A 26,006-nucleotide genomic window follows, 5' to 3' on the forward strand; every position below is an offset into this window, starting at 1 on the left:
GCCTCCAGCTGCCAGCCAGGTTTGTGCTCAGAAAATTGGTGCTTTTACAGCCAGACCTGATACCAGAGTTCAGGGAATTAACTGGAAGGTCTCAGTGTGCCCTTTTGCACAGACCTCTTTCTTTTCTTTTCTGAAAGAATTAATAAAAAGAGGGAGAGTGTCTAAAAACTGGTATTAATAGGCTGGTGTCCTTCAGGGAATCTGGTGAAATGCACTTGTCAGGAAACTGTAGACCGACGGGATGTCCCTGGCAGGCAGGGAAGCCAGCCTCTGGCTTTTTAATTGTGCATGGCACGATCTGAGTTCATAGGCACGACAGCAAATTGTGCTTTCACTGAAGAATCTTCCAAAATGAGCCAAGAGGAATCTCCAGACAGCAGAAGAAGGCACGTAAAAGTAAACTGATCAGTTTAGATAACATGCCACATTCTTGGTCAAGTAGACATGGTCTGATGCAGCTGGAACTCACAAGCATACAAACTCTGGGAATACAGCAAAAATCTCTCATATCCTTTTACAGGAACGTTGCTGACTGGCGGAAAACATGCACAAGAAATCAACTGAGGGTGGGGAGAGGGAGATTGTGTAGTAAGTCTTCTGTCCTAGCTTTCTGATGTCGTCCATGGTGACTAGTAGCGGTGCTGGTACCCAGCTGCCGGGGTTGTGCCGCTTTCTATGTGTTTCAGATGACAGGAGTGACAAAGCAAATGTTCATCTAGTGGGTAACAGCGATGCCCATCTTCATCATTCAGCTCCATCCCACAATCCTGCAAAAAGAGACCGTTCAAATTATTGAAACATGTGTTTATCTTCCAGTGTCAACTTGGGTCTGGCTTCCAGGAAGGTGATTTTGTGACGAGGACAGAAGACACCCAGCCAAAAGCTCCTTCCTAGTAAGTCCAACATGTGCCATTAGAGGGAAAGCATCTGACATAGGCATTCTGCAGGGCAGCCTTGTACAAATTTGTCTAGAGCAGTTTTATTCAATAAGCTTTATCTTGTGGCATGGTGCAACCCTATGTATTTTAAATGTGCTCGTGTCTCCTTACACTCTCAGGTAGATTCACCTCTTCACATTACATTAATTACAGTTGTACTGATGTAAAACCAGCTTGCTGAGGCAGGGCCTCTTTTCACTGCATTATGAGCACAGTGAGAGAAGACGTCTATTTATTTTAATTCACAGAAGTATGAAGGCTCTTTGGGAAGCTTGGCATGGAGACCAAATGGTGTTTAAAGAGCTGGAATCTCTTGTAATGTTTTTGTGCAGCCATATCCTTTCTCCAGCCCCAGTGACACATTAATTTCCCATGAGAGTGAAAGTAACTTACACTGCACAGGATCAGTCATCACCTTAGCATTTTTGAACAATCTGACTTGGAAATCAGATACACTAATGTGATCTGGAGCTCAAGGCTTCTGAAAGGCAGCAACAGAGCCTTACTAAGTCACCACGTTTCCTTCATTAACAAATAAACTGCCAAGTTTAAAAGTGATAATTAACTCTCTGCCCATAACTTTATGGATAGCAAATGAAATCGCCACTGAGACATATTGCTGCAAAAACTTTTGTCCTCAAACTAGAAATTTCTCAGGCACTGACAGAAAGGGTCACATGATGCTTGAATTGCTCATCTGCTGCCATTGGAAGGGAGAAGATTTATCTCCATCTTAAAAATAATAGTAGTTCTCACAATATTAAGTGCCCACTCCCTGAGAAAGCTGCTGACCTACCTCGCAGTGATAACATTCCACATGGTAATCCTTGTCCATGGACACAACCCGAATGGTCTCATCAGACCCCTGTAAGCATTCAAGCAAAAGAGAAATTAGAAGGATTACAGCAGGATCAGACACATGCACTCTGTAGATTGCTTCCTGCAACCACGTGAATGTTGCATGAATGAGGAAGTGCATTTGGGCTGCTGGTTGGACACCACAAATAAGTTCTGCCACCTGCAGTTATTTTTACAGTAAAGTTTCATCATTGACTGACTGCAGATACCCTCTACAATGTAATATCAGAAATGTAAAATTATCTCTGTTTAACAGTCACATCTATCTCAAATCATGCATTAATGAGGTGGTAATTTCAATACATCACATTTGTCAGCATTTTAAATTAGTTTTGCCCAAGATTCATCTCCTCCAAGTATTAAAAGAAGTTAGTCCCAGAGGGGTCACACAGAGGTCATTCATGAGTACCATCAGCAGGTATTGACATGAAGGAAAGGTATCCTGAACATAAAACTAGCAGCGGTATAATCCTTCAGGAGATGGAAAAAGCAGCCTGGTCCAACAAGAATAAGCTTCATTATTGAGCAAAAGAAAGGCTGCATCTCAAGAACAGCATATGAGCTTAGGTCAAAAGGTTGCACTCCGGAGGAAGCGATCATCTCTCCCTATCCGCATGGTCATTCGTCTGTACACAGGGTCAAGTGTGAAAGAGAGCAAGACCTGAGACACGACGCGCCCTCCCTGAGGGGATATGGAATAAAAGGCTCTCACCTCAGAGGGCAGAATGGGAAGTCCACAGGCTGCACACTTTGGAGCTAAAACTCTGCAAGAGCAATGAGAAATTGAAGGCAAATTATAGGTCAATATAAAAAGAGAGGCCTGTGTGTTCACGGCGATAAAATGAAAAGCTGCAGCTGTAAATAACTTATCCACAGGAAAGCTTTGCACCCCAAGAACATAAATTCATTTTAGCATTGATTGTAAGTAATGCTTAGCATATGTTGATCAATCGAGCAAAACTTATACACTTAGTGCCAGAAAAAAAAAAAAGCAAAACCTACTATAAAATTCTTGGCTGCCACTGACATATTTGGAAGAGAGAATGAGGAGAAAGTTAGCAAGATCATCCCCAGAAAAACACATTAAAAGAAGTGGCAGCCTCAGGGCAGGAAACCTCAGAGAAAATACCATGGGACTGTACGGTTCCTTAATGCCTTATAACACAATGTAACACGATAAATAAACAATTACATTAAATTGCAAGGAAATAGGCATCATTTCAGAGCAACGGTGGCACATGGAGGCAACTCTAATCTTGGCACAACACAGAACAGTTCCAGGGGCTGCCTGAGCAAAAAATTAATACTCTGCCTGCTTAGAAAATGGAGCAAGAAGCAAAGCAAGCCAGGACCCTCAAAATGTATGCAGCTCTAATATCGTAACTGGCAGCTAAGAGCATAGCCATTTTATTTTACTGTCTAAATGACAAGTGATTTTTTAAGTGGATTTATCAGTTTAATTTAGAGCTGGATAAAAGTTTTGCTTTGCAGGTTCAGTGGTGATTCTTTAAAAGTCAAACTCAGCCCTTCAACCATTCAAAAAGTAACTCACATTGATTTCCACAGGCATTCACAGCCTTACTTTACAGCGGACTGATTTCTTACATCACTGAACACTTCATGAGCACTATTTCTCACTATCTCTGCTTTGCAGAAGGGGCAGCTGAAGCCCAGGGGTTAAGTGACTTCTTCAGAGTTACACAGGAGTCAATGGCAGGACAAGAGGAGAGCCATCAGGAATTTCTAAGGTCTAGCCCCATCCTCAAACTTCTAGCTTCTAACCCTGTTCCTATTTTACTAATCTGCACTTCCTAACTAGCTGAAAAGCTAAATTAGAGGCTTGTTGATTGGAGCATCTCTGCTGTTTATTTTGTCCTTACTTGTGGTAATCTCTGACACAGTAGATTTTGTTTTCAGAGTCTACAGTGAATGGCACACCATCCAGACACTCGTTGCAGACCACGCATCGGAAGCAGCCTGGGTGGTACGATTTCCCTAGAGCCTGCAGGATCTGTAACAAACCAAGAGACAGAAAAAATGCTTGTGAACAGCCAAAGGTGAAAATAATAAACACACAGATTTACATCAGGCAATTCTGCGTATTCATCAGCGGGGCTGTGTCTTTTTTCAGGCACTTCATCTGAAAAATGAGTTAACAGGGATGGAAGGGGCAGCTGGAATCAGTATATATCACCTGGTTCCAGATAAATTAATTATTAGCATGGGTACGAAAACAATTTAGAGTGTCAGTCAAAGTATTTAGCATTACAAAGGATAGAAGTGACAGAATTTAAAGGAAACTAATTTCTGAAGACAACAGGTAGAGTATTTAGCAGGATCACAGGGCAAGACATACCAGGCCAACAAAGGAAATACATCTTTATATTTTCCATGAGAGGCTGAAACAAATACTACTGCTAGGTTTTCCTAATTTCTTAGATATCCAAGAGCTTTGTACTTGCTAGCCTGGACACAGACAGTGGGATCGAGTGCACCCTCAGCAAGTTTGTAGATGACACCAAGCTGAATGGTGCGGTTGACACTGCTGAGGGACGGGATGCCATCCAGAGGGACCTCAACAAACTCAAGGAATGGGCCCATGTGAGGTTCAACAAGGCCAAGTGCAGGGGCCGGCACCTTGGTCAGGGCAACCCCTAGTATCAGTACAGGCTGGGGGATGAAAGGATCAAGAGCAGCCCTGCCAAGGACTTGGGGGTACAGGTGGATGAAAAGCTGGACATGAATCTGCAATGTGCATTTGCAGCCCTCAAGGCCAACCGTATGCTGGGCTGCATCCAAAGCAGCGTGGCCAGCAGGTCGAGGGAGGTGATTCTGCCCCTCTGCTCCGCTCTGGTGAGACCCCACCTGGAGTCCTGCGTCCAGCTCTGGAGCCCTCAGCACAGGGAAGACATGGACCTGTTGGAGAGGGTCCAGACGAGGGCCACAAAAATGATCAGAGGGATGGAGCACCTCTCCTGTGAGGACAAGCTGAGAGACTTGGGGTTGTTCAGCCTGGAGAAGAGAAGGCTCCGGGGAGGCTTTGTTGCAGCCTTCCAGTACTTCAAGGAGGGGCTATAAGAAAGATGGGGACAGACTTTTTAGCAGGGCCTGTTGCGATAGAACAGGGGGTAATGGTTTTAAACTAAAAGAGGGCAGATTTAGACTAGATATAAGGGAGAAATTTTTCACCATGAGGGTGGTGAAACAGTGGCACAGGTTGCCCAGAGAGGTGGTAGATGCCCCATCCCTGGAAACACTCAAGGTCAGGTTGGACGGGGCTCTGAGTAACCTGATCTAGTTGAAGATGTCCCTGCTTATTGCAGCGGGGTTGGACTAGATGGCCTTTAAAAGTCCCTTCCAACCCAAACTATTCTGTGATTCTGAGCAGGAAGCATCAACAGGATTATGAATACACTGCCCAGGGAAGCCCGAAAGGGGATGAAAGGGCTGAAGGCTCTGCTTTTCAATGTGCACTGAAAACACGCAGAGCAAAGTCCCTGTACCACACACAGCAGGGTGCCAGCTTCACTTCCTCACAAAAAAAAAATCAACAAAAGGCTTAGTGGATTTTCTTTCTGCTACCAATCTCACACTAGGCAGACTAACAGATGATAACAGACAGTACTGGATATGAATATATTTTGCTTTTGATGCATTCTTCTAAAAAGCTGTGGGACTTGTTTCTCCTAAAGCAATTATCACTTACCATGTCCATTATCAAATGACCACAAATGAAACACCTGTCAGCTGACTGCTGGAAACCCGAATACTGCAAGGACAAAAAAGAATTGGCTTAAAATTTCACAAGGCTAGTCGAGCATAAACAACAACATATTGTGGGGTGTTATTTGTGTGGCTTTTTTCTGTGCTCCTTACACAAGCTGAACTTTGCAGTGCTTTTTCAGTATATGAAGTTATGGATGGGAATGATCCCAGAGGACATTCTATAAAGACACCAGACTTCCAGTGTTCAGAAGGAGTATGAGTTCCTGTAACTTACAAGTCCTAAATTTAAGTTTAATTAAGTATACAAGTAAATACCATAAATGCACATGCAAATAAGGCATTTACTAATAAGACTTACAGGCTTATTTAACCATGTAAATCTACAAGCTGATAACTTACTTGTGTTTATTACATATTCATATCACAATATCTGTATATATAGGCTTGGAAAGCCAAATTCTTCCGTTGGTTACACCGTTATAGGTCTATTGAAGCTTCTCTGAGGTCAGTGGTATTGTCCTAGCTCCCTGTTAGGGCAACAATCAAGTTTGGCTCAGAGCAACTTTTTTGCTGCAATTGCTGAGAAGTAATGGTGAGGAACTGCTTGTCATGCCCACGACATGTACCTCAGCCTCAACACATCAGCTGTCTAAGGTTTCAGTCCTGTCTGGATGGTAGAAATGCATCTGGAAAAATTAAATATTTTAGGTGCATTTAACCAATCTTTCCGCTTTTAGCCTGTGTAGAATATACTGATGAGAGCAAAGAAGATTAACTTACTTCTCTCTGACAGAAATCACTAGACTTCCCCAATAAGTAGGCAAATACGACTTTTTGAAGTCTCAGCGAAGGCTTAGTCTATCAGGACTCAGGGGCAGAAAGGTATATGGCTTTTTATCTCCACCAGACAGGAAAGGACCGTAGAGCTGCTTCATGCTCAGGTGCATTCCCACAAAATCCATTGAGGGCAACAGAAAGATATCCATTAAGATGCCCAAGCAACCCCAGTTCACCGGAAAGGGAAATTCACTCATTCATTCTTCTGTAGTCATTCATCTCACTCCTGCCTCCACAGTGTGGCCATAGAGACACTCTTTGAAGAAGACATCACAAGAGATTGTGGCTTCGACTAGGGGCTCTGCATCGCAAAACTGTGGCCTCTCATTTGGCTACTTCCAGCACCACACGCGGGCAGCCACCATGGCTGGGGCTGGCCCTGGGTAAATGGTGGAGCAGAAGGACCAGGCAGGGTGCTGGACTAGAGCTGTGAAACACAGGCAAAGCTGACGGGCAGAAAGGTTGTGTGTCTGCTGGGGAGGCTGGGACGTGCCAGCACAAGGGTCAGCTGCATGCTTACCAGGAAATCTTCTTCACAGAACACCTTGCCATTGACAAAATAAAAGGCTTTTCCTCTCAGCTTTCGACCTGAGGAAAAAAACAGAGAGAAGAGAAAGGTCAGCAGGGAGAAAATGTGAGCAAAAACTGGCTGCTGAGAAGTGAACAACAACGAGGACATCCAAGCACAGCCACCGCACAGCTGGAGAAGAGCACCCAAACCCAGCACGAGTCTTCCCAGCCTGCAGCCAAACTAAACCCATCTCCTCTTCCACTGGTTGTCACTGATGAACGCCAATTGCTGGATCCGGACAACAGTTCCACCTCCGGGCTGGAAGAGGTAGCTTTGCAAGCCTGGTCCATCTCCGGGCAGATTGCAACATGAAATAACCTGGCAAGAGCGAGTGAGGGTACTCTGACTCGTGCTGGAAAACACCCCAGGAGAGGAGCAAGGAGGAAAGAAGAAAGGGCATGCAGATAGTGATCCATACTTGACATTGTTCCTCAAAAAAATGTCACACTCGTCCTGTTCTGCTAGACGGTGCCTTCAGTGAGCAGCTGCCAGAGAAGCCACTGTAATACCTGACCACCCCGTCTGCCCTCAGCAGAGTGCAACACCAGAGCACTCAACTCGCTTCTCTGCTCCCTACCAGCACATTCACTACTGCAGCTGCCAACAAAGGTTTGAAACCATTTAGAAATTTTTTTTTTTTTTTTTTAAACCAGAATGTTTTAATAGATACAAGATGACAAAGTTTTTCCAAGAAAGGACTCTACATATGGGGAAGATTTATATTTACTGCAGCTTTTGTGTTTCTGCCTCACATTCACTGTCTGTTTTCAGTTCCACCTAACTACAGCAATGCATGCTCATGCTGCCACCACTTCTGAATGCCCTGCCTTCCTCCTGGAGAAAAGGGCCAGGTTTTCTTTGTTTATTAAAAGCTTTTCCTACCTCTTTGCAGCCTGGTTTCCCTCTGCAGCCAGGGGTTTGAAATGCAGCCTAGCACTGGAGCAGCTCTGCCTGTGCTGCTTAGTCAAGGAGCCCCAAGCATGTGCCTGGAGGCAGCCCCTGGGGCAGGGGAAGAGCACTGCCCAGGCACAGCTGGAGCAGGACCTGCTGCAGGCTGGTTTCAGGGACCTGCCAGACATCGCTGGAAGGAGATCAGAACTGAGACACTGGGGCCCAGAAGCCTCCTGCTCGATATGCTGCATGTGGCAAGTATTGTTTAAAAAAAATGATTGTTGGCTGCTGGGTGTATAAATGTGGATGACACATGGGACTAGTCTGGAGGCCACGTCTTGGTGTTTTATGCCATACACCTACCTGGCTACCTTCGACGAATAACCGTGCTAGCTGCAAAGCTTTAAGAAATGGAGGAAGCCAAATAAAACTGCTTCAATAAATCAGAGTCTTTACTGTCTCCCGCGTACGCCAGAGGGCACTCTGAGGCTGCGAAACGACGCCTGCTGCTCCTCGGGAACTGGAGATATTCCAGTGAAGCTCTGAAGTTTTGCCAGTGAGTTCAGCCAGACCAACATTTCACCAGCAGCCCTTAGTGTCCTGCCCAGGTTTCAGCCAGCAAGGTAGGTGGAGGACACGGCAGCGTCTTTCTGGAGGAACGAGCCCCAGTTTGCACGCACAGCAGCCTTGTGGTTAAGCTCCAGGCGCTGCTCAGATAAGCATTTGCCAGGTGGCACGGGAGCCAGAAGCACGACGCCCCGACACAGTCATCGTCCCCCGGTCTCCTCCAGTCCCCGCTGGGGACATCTGTGTTAGCCAGAGGTCAGAGATGTCCCTGGGTGCCTGCCCATCCTTCCACCAATGCAGCTGTCGGACGGGACGCAGAGGAAAACCCGACAAGCCCAAAAGCATTCCGTTCTGATTTCTCTCACCCACCCTGATGCTTTACCAAGGTTGCCAACACCAAAACAGGACCCAGAGCCCAAAATAAAAAGTATCAAATTTTCGACGCGTTAGCTTTGTGGCCCATAATTCAGGGTCCGTATTTATATGATAACCCCTCCTGTGTGCCTGCCCATCCACAGGTAAGCCCAGCATGCTCGCCAGAAGTTGCAGAGTCCCATTTTCTGAGGAGGAGGAGGAGAGGCACAGGGATACCTAGGATTTGCAGCACTCTTGTCAATGGTGGTCCTAAGCGAGTTAGCAAAAAGCCTAATGCAGCAAGAAGCACCCCTGAAAATCTCCCGCTGATTTAAATGCAGCATTGGGATTTGGCACTCCTAAAAAACAAAAACAAACAAAAAAATATTTAACTTTGATTTTAAATTATGCGGTAGTGTGGGCTCCAATTTACTGCAACGTGCAGGTGCCCAAGTGACTTTCCACCTGTATGCAATGTCTGTTCTTGAAGACATGCTGGCAGTGGTGAGGAAAAACACACACATGGAGCCATGCAAGGAAGAGACACAGACACTTCTTTGGATGAAGGCACTGGCCAGCGCAAGAGCAGCAGCCGTTCCAGCAGAAGGGATAAGGTTTGGATCGCTGCCACCATGTCATTCTTCCACTGTGACAAAAAAAAAAAAAGCGTTTACCAGCCATTCTGCACCTGGCATATTTTTAACCCCATGACATTAGCAGGTCAAGATTGATGGCAGCAGACCTTCAGAGAAGGTGCCACAGCCAGTACGCTGTCTGGGCTTCTGCTGCAAGCTCATTCAGCAGAGGGATAAACCCCTTTATAAAGGATTTATAATTTGGCTGTTGGCATTATATGGGCCCATGAAGAAGAGGTGCCGACACCAAGAGCACTTTGACAGAAGCAGGGGGATGATTTAATTACTTTTTTTTAGGGAAGGGGTGGTCATTTTGACTATTTTTAGCTCCTCTCTGTGACTTTCTTTAAGCCCCTGGCAGAAGGGTAAAAGTAAGTTTGCCAAAAACACAAGTAATCGGGTGCCCCTGCAGCAGGAGTGGTGCACACAGACAGAGCCAGTTTCTTCCGCCACTGCTCTCGGCCTCTCCCTGTCCGCATCGGGATGGACTTCTCCCAGCGTCCCTTTGAGGTGAGGAAGCATCTCCTCATCATACACCTGGGAAAGCAAACTCAAAATTCCCCAGGCTGTGCTGGGGACCATTCCAGCGGAGCTAGGAAACGCACATTCTGGCTGTGGCCACACCAGTAAAACCAACAGCTCTGGGACTGCCCCACAGCGCAGAGCTGGGCAGCAGCGGGTTCTGTCCCTGTGCCCAGGTCTCTGCCATGGGACAGTGCCTTAAATTAAACAAGTCCCTCTCAAAAGCGATACTTCTGACTGTGTGCCTGCAGAGGCTGGCACAGGTTTTGCTTGAGCAAAGATGCTGTCATAATTTCACCGGAAGGAAGGATTGAGAACTTAAATGTCTTATAATCATATATTGATCACTGCCTACTTTAAAAATGCATCATGATGACTAGAGAGACAATATCCTTTGATAAATCCAGGAATATTAATGCGTGGCTTGTCACTTTCAGGATCAATTGCTCTACTACATATCTTAAGCTGCTGGCTCCTGACCATATTTCACTTTCACTTCACCCAGAATTTAGTTAACCTCTCACCTGAAAAAATTCAGACAATTAAAATTCTTCAGCATTTCAATCCTACCATCTTCACTCATTGTTATAAGATTTCTTGTTCCTCTCCCTGACAGGAGGTTTGAATCCCGAGCTTTTATGTACTGCTCATCCCTAACACGTCTGTCTAATCTGTTTAGCTGTAGGACCTTCAGCATGACCCTGAGGTCGTTTCAGCACCAATTTCAGAATATTTCAAGCTTAGTCTCTAATGCCTTTGTGCTAAAATAAACACACTTTGCTTAGCAGCTGATAATAGGCATACCATCAGGCTGCACTCCCAGGATGGTTGTCCATAATTTTCTCCAATGACAGCTCTCTCCTTTTGAATTTCATACAGAGAGGGGTTTACTAGGGACTTGCAACAGCCCAAGGAGGATGCTGGGAGACGCATCGTTTGCTTGCTAGGGAGCTAGACCCAACTTTCTCTTTTGAAGTTGCTTTTCCATTATTTATTAAAAGGACAACGAGGTCACAAACCCCTGTTCAAAGACAAGAGATTGCTCTCAATGCATATAATGGTACAGGGCCACGTCCGGATCCCAGGGTTCTATGGGCATGCATGACCAGGACCCTGCATTGCCGGGGAGGCGATGTGGACCTCACTTACCACTTGCCTAAGCACAGTGGAGCTCACTGCGATATCTGCACGACAGAATCACTGCAGACTGACAGCTGTTCCCGGGTCCCTTCCATGCTGACAGCCCTGGGCCTCTGTCATTACAAAAATCAGTCCTTCTTAGAGCACCACAGCTGTAAGATAAATTTGAACCTGTGATGACTAATGGCAGGTTAAATACAAAAGGATTTCAGTGTCTGGATTCACTGGATGTAGCTTCCTGACACACTAGCGGGACAGCAGGCTGCAAACACCATCCATCTAACTGCTAAGGATTGAAACAAGCTCCTCCTCAGTCCTGGGTGGCTCTGGCTCAAGCTGCAGTCCTTCGCCCAGTTTTCATTTCCCCCACGTAAAGCTGCAAGAGGGTTTGGATTGAAGAACCTACTCTGGTCCGCGCACACCCTGCAGGCAGTAGAACGGGTGCAGGCAGAGCCCAGAGACCTTGGCTCCCCCGTACCATTCTGAAGTCCCTGCTGCCCGCGATTCAGCAGTACGTGAGACCCACCGGTCCCCAGGCAGCTCACGTGTTTTTGGAGCCCTCCATGGATGCTTTGCTGACAGACAATATGGTGTGCAGCAGAGAGCTCTACTTAATTTCTGCCATCTGTCCCACTTCTTTTGGCCACCGTTAAAGCTGGATGCAGCACGGAGGCTGACACAGAAGTATCAGTATTTCCAATCTGCTCTTGAACTGGGGCTGCACGAAAGGGTCACTTAGATGCCTGCACAGCCTCCAAATCAGGTAAACTCAGACTGTGATCAGCTGGCAGACACCCTGGGTCAGACCAAAGTCTTGGTGAAACCTTGGGCAGAAGGATAGAATGTCTCTGAGAAAAAACTGTGCTAGGACACAGTAGCTCCCTTACCATGTAAGATGTTCAGTCTGTCTCTCAACTATACCAGCTGTACTGTAAAATTGCAAAAAAATGCCCTCCGCGCTCTCACCACACACTTGAGGCAGTAAAAAAAAAAAAAAAAAAAAACAACCAAAAAACCTCTCAGAAAAAGATCTGATGCCTGAAAGCCAAAAGCATGCTCTGGCACATGTAAGAAAAGGTCAGCCACCTCTAATGGCAAAGGAACCACAGGTGAAGGCAGAAGTGGCTCCTCAGAGGGAAACATTGCAAAACCACAGTAAGCCACACAACTGAGCAACATCTCTTCTTTGCTGATGGCAAACTGTTGCAAGAAGGTAGTCAAATGTTCTTCTTTTTAGGGAAAACCCCTAGAAGCTTCACAATTCAGAAGTAAGATAAAGTGACCCTGGGACAAAGCAGCACTACAATCCAGGGAGTCCCTGCTGTAGTATCGGTTTTCAACCCAGGGCCCAGCCGCTCTCTGCATTGCTCTGGGGTCAGCTGCCCTGTTCCCCAAAATGCACCAAAACCAGGTGGCCATCGGAGCTGGCCTGCCAGCCCATCACCCGCCGACCGCCATCGAAACGCGCAGAGGCTCAGAGGAGGAAGGAGGGGGAGGCAATCTCTGTGTCCTCGGTGCATGTAACTCTGCATCAACACTATACGAGAGCGCAATTTTTAAATTTCACTAGGTATGGAGGAAGCCTCAGTGCTTATTGAGCCACTACTCACAAAATTGTTCATAGGTACCATTAAAACATTATAAGAAACCCCCTAAAATCTTCACAGCACAATTAACCTTATGCCTGTTCTTAAACAAAAAAACCCCAGTACTTTGAAGAGGACATTATAAATTAAAAAGACCAGAAACACTGGAAATATATTCTATCAAAGGTTTCAACCTTTTTTCTCACATTGTTGTAATTATTTCAGACTTTCAGCCAGCACTAAAACACATGCAATCAACTCAAAGCACTAGCATATTGATAAAGCCCTGACAGCATCCCCTGTTGTGTGAGCTGAACACTTGCACCTTTCCAGCAGGGATATCTACTGAGGACACATGCCAAAACCCAGCTCAGACCCCAAAGCACTACTGCCCTGAAATCTGGGCAGGAGATGAACACGTACTGTCATCCTACCATGAAAGCTGCCCTGGCATTTCTCACCTATGGCAAGGACTTCTTGTGCCGAACAGTGGTGATTTCTCACCAGTGAGCTGAGAGACTGAAGACAAAAAGTCAGCAAGAATAAAGCAGCAATTTAAACTGGAGTGGAAACATGCACTGGTGCCTTCCCTGTCTCCAAAACTATAAAGCCAGGGACATCTGAATCTTTTCCGACATTACTTTTTCTAAAAAAAAATATATATATATTGTTTACTACACAGACTCTGGCATGATAGTTTTATTCAAGGGATGGTGAGGAAGGATTACCAGCAATAACTTTGCACTTTCCTCTTTGAAGATCTGCACATTTCTCACGCGTGTCGATCGGTGTAGTGTGGGTTTATATCCAATTACAGGCAGTAAATTCTGCCTCCGTTAGAAGAGTTGGCAGTTTCTACACATCTGAAGATAACCATACACATACATCTGCCGCGGGGAAATTCACTTGGCAAGACTGGCTGTCCTGCTGTCTGGGATTAAGTTGTACTTGCAGAAAAAGGTGACTTTCTACTTGTAGCATTATCTAGCAGTCCCAGTAAAAACCATCGCCTTGCTGTGCCAGGGGTTACATGCCAACACAGGACAGGCTTATTCAACATAATCAGCCCAAAGACACCAAGAGCTGCATGGCTCTATAATCACTGCAGCAAGACTAATTAGCCCAAGCAGAGGGCTATGCTCACAGATAACACTGCTTCCATAGCTTAGCTACCTCGTTTAGTAAAAGACCCTTGATATCTCTAAACACAACTACGTTGTGAAATATTAACTAAAAAAATATATATACCCAGAGGGTGGCAAGAGGCAGCCAGCTTGTGTTATTTCAAAGTCTGCTACTGGAACAGCTGCCTGTTACCCTTACACAGACATCGACATTAATCTGAGTTTACAAATAAAAAAAAAAAAAGGTAAAAGAAAGTAATACAGTAACACGTGTTGACACGTCAAAGGTCGAATTCTGTAATCTGGCAAACATGCAAGGTTTCCACCTCTTTGCGATAAGGGGCCAAAATCTGGTCCTTGTTTTGGCCCTTCTGCTGTAGCCCAACATCGAATCCTCGTTCAAATCACCTTGCAATCAGTTCTTTCTTTTTGACTTCCTTCCTCGCCTACTGATTTCCTTCACAGTCATCCCTGACGCTTCCCTTGCACTTTTTTAGCGCTCAGATTTCCTCCGAGGACCAAGTGGCTCAAGTACAAGACCCCTATGCTCTAAATTATGCTGCTAGCAGAGCTGAAAACGTCTGTTTTCCAGGCAACCCGCAGCAGTCGGATATAAGCCTGGCTGAATCCTGGAGAAAACACTAAAAACCACAATAGGTTAGAGCGATACTGTCTAGTTAAATCTATATCATTTATAAGGTCTCCTTACTACCTAAATAATAAATATCAACATCTTTTTGTGTGATTTAACTAGTGATTTAACTTAAATGGTTAATATGTAAAAAAACAGTTGATAATGACAACTGTTTGTCCAACAAACTGGGAAAAAAAAAAAAAAAGCCAAGACGGAAACAGACACCTTGAACTTGCAGGAAATAGCTGTACGAGTTTTAAGGACTTTTTTTTTTTTTAACCTACTTTTATGGCCCTCCTGTAAAGCAAATATAGTTTATTACTAATACTGCAGAAAGAGCCCAAAGTTTTGTTTTTTTTCCTCTCTCCCTCTGCAAAAAGCTGCCTTGTTTGTGTCTCTGCCTTGCAACAAACAAGAAGATAAATGAGACATTTATGCCAAACGAATCATTCTAAATGTGTTGTTTTGACCTCTAAGCCAAATTTTCTGCATTACATGCCAGTGGCTCACATAAAACAGTACATTTTTTTTCCTGACAACTGAACCCTGTAACATATGCATAGTCTGCTCAACAAATTGCTCTATCATTTATCTCTGAACGTATTTGTATCAGGAAACAGAGGGTATAGGAAATTTGGCACTATGAGGTATCACTGCCCGCCACCCCCTTAGACCCTCTCAGTTTTCTGTGTTTGGGAAACCAATGCACATTTGGACACAAATCCAACTACGAGCAAAATGAGAAATCTTCACTAAAATGAAAAACAGCAGGACAGCGGATATAAATATCTGGAGGACAATATGCTTTACCTTAATAGGTAATTTTGTATATTTTATTTATTGGAGCAGAGATATTCAGCATTCCACCAGAGCAGAAATTTTAGGATTGAAAACATGAGCAACCTTGACTTCTCAAAGACAAGTTTGTACTGGATGGTGTCCAACGTGAACTCCACTTGACCTTAAAAGCACTACTGACTTTTCAGCTAGAAACCAGAGTTTCCACACAGGCTGCACAAGACGTGCTTTTGCATCTAGACAGACAACACCATCCGGACAAATATTTATTTTTCTGGCAGATAAAATGGCCTCATCATATTTACTGCAGCGACACGGATGACAGAAAGCCTGCAGAGAGGCACGCGCTCTCTCTGGGCGAATTTCAGGGCTGCGTGGCCTTTGTCCCCGTAGCAGCTGATGATCCGGGGGACTGGGAAATCATGCCGATCTTCGAAAGGGGGGATTCCCCTGGGGTACATTTCCTCCCTGGTCACAGGGCAGGACGGCATGTACCACCCCAGGCATCCGTCAAGCAGCTGCAACGCAAAGAGGCTGCGATGAATCAGAAAGTCAGCCCAGCTACGCCTGTACGCGCACAAGCCACGGGGCAAAGCCCTGGAGCCAGCGACCGGCGCACGAAGGCCCTGCAGACCGCAGGGGCGGCGCGGGAAGCCACCCCCTGTACCTGAGGGTTCCTGGCGAGCCTTGCCGCAACTCGTGGCGCGGCACACGCACGCGAGAGGAGTGCCACCACTGCGGGGACCTTCCTCCGACGCCGCTCTCCTTCCAGCGCTGGGAATCCCACGCCACCGCGCACCCTCCTCGCCATCCATCCACGCCATCCTGCCAGCCCATCCAGCTTCCATCTTAGTATGGCCGCTGCCTCGATGGGAAGGACTTGAGCTTTCATGAGTGACTACGCTCCTGCACCTAACAAGCTGAATTAGTCTCTCTCTTATACATATATTAGGCTCTCTCTTACATATATATCTATATCTATCTCCCTCTCTCCTGTGACTTGCATTCCCCTTTTTTATCTCGCATGGAAATACAGTATTTTCTACTCAGAAATACTATTATTGTCTATTATTGCTCCCCCCCACTTTCCCCCATCATTCTCACTAGCTTTTTTGTTTGTTTTTTTGTTACTTTCCATTTGAAATTCTTTGCCCCAGCACATCTCCTCAGCATATTTCTCAGTTACAGCTAGGGTAAGAGAGAAGATGAGCTTCACTTTGCTTAACTTAGCTTCTTTCCATCTTTTTAAGTCTCACCTGACACCCACACCTTTTCATCTCGTGTTGGAAACCTTCAGAAAGGATTGCCTTTTAGAATAAGCAGCAAATAGCTATCCTTTCAGCCCTCACCAACCCACCTCATTAGAAATGTGATCAAGCTATTTTTTAACCAAACACCAACAAACATAAACAGAAGTAACCGCTGATAACCTCTGCAATCACAAGTACCTCTCTAGCACTGGTCCCCAAATCAAGATGGTAAAATCTGTTCTAAAAGGATGATCAAAAGTATTTCTTTTCTTTCTAAAGCACCAGTTGCACAGTAGTAATTTTAGAAATTTAAGACAGCTCGAACCTGCTGCTGGATTATTTTCAACAGGAGCTTTGTGGGCAAAGGCAGTTCGGAGGCTGCCCAGCCACGGAAGGCAAGAGGTCCCAGAAGCAAAGCCCCGACTGCAGCCAGGAATCTTCTCTGTGGGAGAAGATTTCAAATTAATTTGTAAGAGAGGACAAAAGAGTGAGCTGCTGACCTCTGAACCTTTAGGAAACTGCCACCATGCGCAAACACCACTTTTTCTTTTCAGTTTTCCCATCTTTGGTCAGATGACGGTGAACTGGTCTACTGAAAACATAGGTGAGGCAAGGCAGCTGGTGTCAGACAGCTGGGAAATGAGCAGAGTTCAAGGTTCAGCTATTATTAAAAAGCATACACATCTTTCTATATTTATTCCTGCTTTACAGCTCCAAATAAAACACATGATGAGTTTACAACTCTAAATACAACGCAGGAAAAAAACCCTGAGACTCATCTGGGAAAACCAAACTCATATATACGAAAGCACCACATGGATTATTTTTATTTTTTTTCCTCCTACCACATATACAGCTACATTTCTAAAAATACGAGCCTTAGAGTTAAATGTAACAAAATAGAAAAATCACTCTCTGACAAACATAGCCACAATTTGAAATCGAGCAGCCTGTTCCTCACCCCAGCTCCATCACAGACCTCCTCCAAAAGCCGCTTAGGAGGATCCATACATCGCAGCACGCTGTACACTCCAGCAAGCTTCAGATGTGGGTCTGACAAGTGGCAGGGAGCTCAGCCCGGCCAACTGAACTATCTACTCTGCTTCTTGGGCAGATTTCACAGGGCTCATCATCGCTGCTCCCAGCCTGATACCGCTGGCACAATAACCAGCTCCCTCCCTGCAACATCCAAGCTGGGCCCTTGTCTTGGGGCATGGCTCCATTTCCCCAGAGAAAGAACAAGCGAGAGGTGTCACCTGGGCCATTCACGCACTTAGGTGCTTTGCCTGGCGGTCCCTCAGAACGGCAAAATGATTTTAGTGAGTAAAAATAATGCCTGCGGTGAAAACGCCATCACCAGACCGACCGTGCAGCAGCTCCATCTCAGAAGGCGTCTCCGGCACTCACAGGACCCGCTGCCGGCACTCGCACCCCGCCTGCGCCCTCGGCATGGCACCGACCCGGCGCCTCTCCCTGGGGTCCGCAGACTGAAAGGCCAGAAGGGCTGTAAAGTCTGACCTGACAAGTAAAAACCTCTACGTGATAGCTTGGGCGTATTCACCGCCGCTTTGAAGAAAATGCTCTTGTAAGTAAGAAAATGCGGCTGTAACTGAGAGGCGGAGGAATGAAAACAACCACCCCCCATACCAGAAGGCAGACGGCCGGCGCAATCCAAAATACCTTTTCGACGTGCCTTGCAAGAATCCATTCAAAAACAAACAGCAACCACCACCACCACGACATACAACTGCAGCAAGCTCCAGCTGGCAGATAATTCAATAACCGCCTCCTTTTTTTCCCCCCTTTACACTGAAAAAGGTTAAGCCCGAGAGTTTGCCCCAGGGCCCTGCTCCGGCGGCAGGCCAGGCAGGAGGTACTCACTGCAGGCTCCGCAGGTGAAGCAGCCGTCATGGTAGAGGTTGCCCATGGCCTGGCAGGCCTGGTTCGCTCCGTACACCCCCTTGCTGCACTTCACGCAGGTGCCTGGAAGAGAGAGAGGAGGAGACAGAGGTCAGAAGCGGGACCCGGCGGTGTGGCTGGGGTCACTAGCTGGGTGACCACACCTGCAATTTCGCGTGGTGGCTTGGCAGCTGGGGACCAGGCAGTTCACTGAAGCCCCAAGATGTAGGTGACGTCGGCGTCACCCGCTCCGAGAGGTGCTGTTAACAGTGGTTATAAGGGTCATCAAACCTCCGCAGCGAAAGCCTTTTGCCAAAAGCAAACCGAACAAGAACAGCCCTGTCTGGCTACAGCGACATCTCCTTCCTGCTCCCACCCTTCCCCACAACCTTCATATACATTTAAAACTGCGTAAGGACCTTCCCAAAGCCTGGGTGGCAGTAAGGGGCACTCCGGCCTGCTCACAGACCAACAGTTTCTGCTACTTATTGCATGAGATAAGCTTGTTGGTTGCAACTGATGTGAGGAAAACGCATCTCTTCACTAAGCACCTTTAAATCTTCATCCATTTCAGACCCTGGTCACGTCTGCTGAAGGCCCTAAGGATTTCCCACCGAAACAGAGCCGGACTACCCGATACCCACCTCTCTTCCCTCTGTCAGCCACGTCTCAACAGAGACTCTGTGTGGGCGCTACCTATGGACCACACACCCTGCCCAGATGTTCCTCTCGCCTCTTGCACAACAAGATAAGAAAGAAGCCAGTTTTAAGGAGAGGATACGTGCCCATGGCGGCAGCCAGGAAGGGCTGACTCCCAGGGGGCCCATGGGGCAAAGGAGAGCAGGGGAAGCTCACACGGTTAACTTCTGGTTATAAGACGTCCCAAGTGCAAGTCCAAGCTGCTCCTCACACCTGCCACCACCAGGTTCACCTAAAGACCACGGTCAGTTCTGGAGCTCCAGAGGAGGGAGAAAACAACCATGCTCAGCTGTTCAGTTCAGTCTCTTGCCAGCACAGCCAAGCACATTTCCACCAGCACCCACCATGGTGTGGGGCTCCAACCTGAAACCTGAGCTGGGCAGACAGCTCAGGGTGAGGACTTCCACCTCATGAGGAAGCCTCTGGGACCCTCCAGCCACAGACCTGCCTGACTGGGGCTGGGAGTAGTGGCACCGGTGGTGGTGGGGGGGAGAGCCCACAGGGAGAAGACTTTAGCACTGCAGGTTTGCAAAGGGTGTTGTCTGTTCACCTAGGACCTCTCAAATCTCACCACATTTCCATGTAAAACCATTTTGATAATGGAGTAAGAATGGCCAGCTGAGTTTCATGCCCTTGATGGCATGCACTAGCAGGACCTGCTCCCTCCACCTTGCACAGTGAAATGCAGCGAGGCCACCTGAAACCACTATTAGTGGTCAGGCAGAGAAAGTCCTTGCCCAAGGAAAAATGACACATCAAGCCAGTTTACTTACTTCAGGCATTACCCTGTGATTGCGACAGACTGGTTTTAAAGCAGCACCACCCTTTAACTACCTCTAAGTGAGCAACTTTAATCTACGTTTAAGCAAATAAACACGGATCTACTCAAAAGAGGCAGTGTGAAGGACAAACAGAAGATGTGCTTCTGTCTCTGGTCCGTGACAACCCTGCGGATGTGATTTCACCTCCAGGTCTCTCCCTCCACTGCTGCTCAGTCCAATTCACCCAGGCTCTTAAATTCCCTGGGGCAGGGACTTTAGGTCACATCTCGCTCCTACTGGCCCAGGAAGAGGGACAGCATCATCTTGCTGGAGATCCTTAGTCATGCCGTGGTTAACAAAATTTCACTTCTTTCGGAGCACCGCAAGCTCCGGAGTAATTGGAGAGGTCTGGGGAATTGGAGAGGTCTGGGGAAAGGTAGGAGGAAACCCAACATACTTACGACAGCGCGGAAAAGTAACTCCCAACTCCAGCAGCACCACGCTGGCACTCCCAGGGTGCTTAACAATTTCTTCCTGCAACCGATAGCTGCGGCCATCAGTTTTCACGCTACAGGGATAAACACACGCAGGAGCCCTTTGCAGTAGCTCACGCACGGCTGCCGAAAAGCAGACACTTCATTTTCCCAGAGCAGACCCAGCTCTCGGTGCTGCAGCTGCCTCCGTGCATTCAACCAGCACGCTGAAAGCCGTCCTAGCGCGTTCCAAGCCCCACCGCCCTCAAAGGCAGAGTCCAAACTGACACAAACCTGGAGAGAAGGCTGCAGAAAATAATTTGTTACTCTGTTTTGTCCAAATCCGACCTGCACTGAAACGCCAGCTTGGCTGCAGGCCCACCCCAGCACACAGACTGGCACCAAGTTAACAAAACTTGCTGGTTCCTTTTGAGCCAAGCAGATTTATCTCATTTATTGAAAGAAACGTTTTAAGAAAGCAAAAAAATAAACCATGCAGGCATTAAAAAAAAAAAAAAGACAAGGCAAAGGTAAGAAAATTTGGCTTTTCAAATGGCTGTGTTCTCCCAGGAATGTATGTTCAGCGGCAGCCTGAGACGCTGTGCGGTCGCCTGACACAAGAGCTAATGGCTACCTCGCAAAATTCCCCAAGCAGAAAGAAAACCTGCCCGGTTTGCTGCTCGCAGCTGTCTTTCCACGACATTCACCAGGCTTTCCACAGAACTAATGTATTTATTGCACTGCAAGTGCTGCATTTTCCCCTTCTGTGTGCCAACGAGCGGCTGCTCAAAAAAAAAAAAAAAAAAAAATCACCAGTGTGCTCCGATTTCCTTCTTTCCCAAAAGCAGCCGGGTGACACTGAATGTGATGAGCAGCAGGAAGAAGCAGGAGGCAGAAGGCAGAGCAGCTGAGCACAGGTGCGGCACACGGTAAAGCTGCTGTCTGGCATCTAAAGCCACTATAAAATACCCTAATGCAAATCCCAAGGAGGGCAGAAATTGCCTCTGCTGTCTCCTGTCCATCCCATTTAAGCTTCAGAGAGTGGGCACTGCCCCTGTGGCTTCCCCAGTGGGACAGATCCTGCAGGAACTTTCTGAGCTCCCACATCCATACCCAAAACTTCCTCCATCTCCCGCTCCTCGACTGCCCCCACCATCCTTCCTCCTTGCTTTCAGCACATGCTCCATTTCATCCCAATTAACCCTTTTATCCACTTCTCTAAATATTTAGGCCCTTAAAACATGGAAAAGAAAGTCACAGAATATAAGGGCTTTTAAAATAAATCAACAATGTGGGCTGTAAAAACTATAATGTGCTAAATTACCCAACTACGTAATAACCAGCCATGCTATAAATATTTATAGATGTCTTGTGGCAAGGCTGACAATTGAAAAATGGCATTACGGCAAATCTGTGTTATAGTTTATGTTTTTAATTGTATCTGCTAAATCTTACTTGAAAGCCAATTAATTCTCAGTAGCAATTGGAATTGTTCTAGAAATAAGTCTTTGCTTCGTCCAAATAAAATATTCTGAAATATTTTAAGCAACATACTTGAGTCTTCATCTGACTCTCAGCACACCAGGCCTGAAAGGATATTAAAAAAAAAAAAAAAAGGTGTTTTTTATTGGTTTTTCCTTTCCACTTTTTTTTTTTTTTATTTTGCCATTTGCTCCCTGCTGCCACAATGATCCTGTTCTTTCGCCTTCGGCCACACAAGGAAAAAGCGATACCTGTTGCTGACGGCGGCCAGTCGCTGAGCTCAGCACCACGCGTGCGAAGCCAGCCTGATGGAAGGCAGCGCAGCACAGGCCACATCCAGCCCCATCCCACTGCAAAACGGGCTCCGCGCCCTGCTCCACGCCAGCTCCGATGACTATTTCCCGAAACAGTGCTGAGCGTGCTTTCTGCTAGCCAGGGCACAGAGTTAAAATGTCAGCAGCACCGGGCCAGCCCCACATGCCGCTGACACTAGTCAGCAGCTCTGGGTAATTTTCTTGGCACAGAGCAGCTTTTAGTAAACACTTCTGCCCTCAGCTCGAAGCAGAGGGATCCCGAGTAGCAACAGCCCAGCAAGATGCCCGATTCCGGCACTCAGTTACTTTGCCGCACACAAAGTGATTATGCGAGCACCGATCCCCTCTGAAATTACGGCTTTTAACCTCAGATGACATTATTAAGGAGAAATGAAAGGTTTCTCTCTTGCCACCAGAATGACAAGCCCGAAGCACCGCACCTGCACAGCGTCGGCAAATTTACGCTCGAGCGCACCGGCAGAATGGTAGCCAGGTTTGGAAAGGGATGGAAATTGCTGATTTCGGCTCAATTTCTGCCGGCAGGGCAGCCGGGCCCCGGACAACAAAGAAATCTCTGTTCCCTTTCACATCATGCGGCAAGCAACCGCCCGCGCTGCAGCTGAGCGCCTGAACAAAGGGACCTTTGGGGCAGCGCTGGGACCAAAAACATGCCCTGTAAGCCACTTCCCAGCACTTGCCGTACTCCATCTTGGCTCGGCAAACCAGGAGGAGGGGTGCCACCGGGAACAGCCTTGGCTCACAAGATAAACAGGTCCAACGCAGACCTCAAGGGCTGTCAGAAATGAAAGCGAACCCAGGCTCAGTCTGAAATGTCAGTCCCACTCTCAAAGTTCAACAAGTGCATTTCCATTTACTGCCGGACTCAAAGCCTCTAGAGACACTGTTTGCTCAAAGTGTTGCTATTTCACGCTCACCAGAAGAAGCTTAGTTACTTACTTTACCCCACTTTCTCAAAATTCAACGCGAACCACGCTGAACAGCATTTCCTGGGACTGGTCGGTATGATTTATTTCCACGTGCCAGATGTCATCTATCTACAAACCAGGAACACGGTTGTGGGTTTTTCCAGCAACATCCCCCTTCTCTTCATCAGCATCCCCCTTCTCCGCAACATCCAGGACAGCCAAGCTTTCCTACATGTGCTCCTGGTTGGGTTTGCTAAGACTATTGCCTAATTTTGGAGGGCCAAATGTGACGGTGTGCTGCTTCAGTGGTGAGATTTCCTTGCCATGTCAATCCTGTCTCAGGTAAGAGGAATGCAGCAGCAGCATGATTCTGGTGGTGTGGGTCTGCATACGCAGCTAATCAGAAACAGCACTTGGAAGAGTAAGTCTGTCCCACCCCTTCACTTACTCCATGCAAGCCACACTTCCACGATCAGCTTAACTCTTCTCTATTACACATAGCTGTTTTTTTGCCCTCTCCCTACAGGAGGCTAGATTTATGCTGAAGAACCCCCAGCTGCATGTGGAAGAAACCCCCAGAGCTTTCACACGTAAATATGTCTGGTGTCATCTTTCCTGCCTGCCTAGACACACACATGGCTAATCCAGAAGGCGGCAGGCCCTGATGCCTCTTGGCAGAAGTTGTCACAGGGAGGACCCTGGTGAAGGTACAGCGTACACCAGCTTTCCCCTTACCTTGATACCTTTTCCTGCTCTGACGGGGAGGACCCTGGTGAAGGTACAACTTTTACGTTTTTGACCCACCTATTCCTTGCAGAACCAAGCCCTCCACTTGCACACACATTTTTCAAAGACTGTCTGATGATAAAAGACTTCACCCTGTCATACACAATGTGATGCCAGTTCTTTGGGTTTTACTTCAGACCTTCTCCAGAACCTGATGCTGCCTCCCCGTGGCTCACCTTAACCAAGTCATTTCCACATCAAACTCTAAATTAGACACATTGCCTGCCTCCAGTAGTTATCCACTAGTGCACAATTGCTCTTGCTGGAGAGTTGATTTCAAGGGAGATCTGGAGGCCCGTGTGAGATCAAGTGCCTGGAAAACCTGGCAGTTTGGTCCCATTCACCACTGGGTGACTGGGTTGTCACTCAACAGTAGCAAAGATGTACAGGTACTCCCTGCCCAAAGAACTACAGAGTTGGTAAATGCAGTTTTTCTATACTGTTTTTGCGTGCCATGTTCTTGACCCCTGACTTTGCTGTAGACAGTCACGTACACACTGCCAGCAAAGTAGAAAAATGCCATCAAACTCATGTCAGTGACATTTTAAGTACCTTATAGCGTCAGAGATTATGTTAACTCCAGTGCCACATGAATGAGGCTCCTTATTCCTTTCAGTCCCCACTGCCACAGTATCCTGGCTGAACGACCTATTGCTCCTCTGCCTCAGCTCCTTCCTTTTTCTTTCCTTTTGGTAGATTTTTCCTTAGCTTGCAAACCCAGCTGAGCTCCCAAGAGGAAGGGAGGAGAAGCACATACTGCTGTAATCTTGAAGAGCCGTATCCCAGGCAAATACTTATTTGCTTGGTTCCTTGCAGTGAGATAAACTTTGCAATCTGCACACACCCACTAGTCCACGCGCTGTGATCCTTCCAGCTTGCCTTGTTCCACCAGGACCCACCTCACCCTGCCTCCCCCTCCTCTCCACTGCAGGCAGACATCTCCTTCCAGCCACGGTGTTCTCCCAGGAGCAGAATGCCTCTGCTCATTCCCAGTGGAAATGATACCATTATCATCACCCATGTGCAAAACAAAGCTTCAGAAGAACTTTCATTTTAACCAGAAATTCTCTGCTTGGCAGCCCTGAAATTACTCTCGTTGCTGCCGAAGCATCCTGGTGCAGCAGCAGGGCTAGATATAAAGTTCACAGGTATATACAGCCTTGAAGTTAAATGAACTGTGGTTTTGGCAGTGGTAAAACACTAGCTTCACTATGCACCTTTGAGCTGATCACACCCATTCAAAGGTGCTCAGGCCCCCAGGTCTCCACAGGGTTCAGCAATTTGGCTACTGCTCCGCTTCTGTCAAGAGGAAAAAATCTGCAGACTTTGCTACGAGATCTTCTCTGCCCGACTGCTGGGAAGCATCCCAATATTTTGCTGCAAAACAAGATGCCTGGGGCCCTCCTAAAATACCTGCAGTTTATCAGCTCTGTTCCAAATAATAAGGAAACCAGAACTCAACACCTGACAAATATTTATAGGAAGAAAATAATTTATAAAAATTAAAAAAACCCAAAACTCTTGGTAAGGGTGTAGATAGTCTTCATCAGATGGAGACTTCCATCTAGCTGTATGAAATAAGCACTGGCAAAAACACGGTGCTACACGTTACACCTCTAAAAGCACTCATCTGTGCCTGCGGAACAAGGAACTGCTAAAATGAATGGTAAAACCTCTCTGCAGACCCTGCCACCCCTCAGCCAGGCCTCTCCCCTATCAAGCCACTTCAGGCAGTGCCGGCAGACGCTCAGTTTGGTTCTGCACCTGCCTGGCCCTCACCTGAAAACTCATCCAGCACCGGTCCTCAGGATGGTGCCACCTCATCTAACCCGAAACATCGGCACTGCACTGGGTGGTGCTAGCGGGGGAGTTGCAGCTCCCCCATTCACTCCTATTTAATTAATCTTCCCATTTGCCAAGTGGAGATGAAGGCTGCTGCATCCAAAGGAACACCACAGAAAACCAGTGGGATTCAGGCACCTAACCCCTGGATGTTCCCTGGAAATGGTGCACCAAAAACCTGACCACAACCTAAGCTGGCTTCCAGGGACGTGGGGCCCCTTCTCTGCTCCATGGGGACCAGCCTCTCCAGGGAGCAATTTCAGGATTTCCCTCTCCAGGCTTAAGACCTGGGTGATACCTGAGACTCCCTATGTCCTCCTTGACAACCCACATAAATCAAGTGAGCACTTCAAAAGCACTCTTGGAGAACCCAAATTCCTCCAGAGACACGTG

At 47.0% G+C, this 26,006-nt stretch overlaps 1 protein-coding gene across 1 annotated transcript in view; it reads right to left on the bottom strand.

Moving 5' to 3' along the window:
* Positions 1-629: 629 nt before the first annotated feature.
* The window catches only part of LIMD1 (LIM domain containing 1), a gene marked incomplete at both ends in the record, with an annotated part of 29,436 nt that continues 4,059 nt past the window's right edge, over positions 630-26,006 (bottom strand). The window contains 7 exons of the mRNA XM_082015286.1: positions 630-767; positions 1,735-1,803; positions 2,509-2,560; positions 3,677-3,807; positions 5,503-5,565; positions 6,880-6,947; positions 18,313-18,414. Of these exons, the coding sequence (XP_081871412.1) occupies positions 630-767; positions 1,735-1,803; positions 2,509-2,560; positions 3,677-3,807; positions 5,503-5,565; positions 6,880-6,947; positions 18,313-18,414 (623 nt within the window). The remainder of the gene's footprint in view (positions 768-1,734; positions 1,804-2,508; positions 2,561-3,676; positions 3,808-5,502; positions 5,566-6,879; positions 6,948-18,312; positions 18,415-26,006) is intronic.

The sequence above is a fragment of the Phaethon aethereus genome, assembly GCF_964289735.1.
Source record: "Phaethon aethereus genome assembly, chromosome: 2".
NCBI lineage: Eukaryota > Metazoa > Chordata > Aves > Phaethontiformes > Phaethontidae > Phaethon > Phaethon aethereus.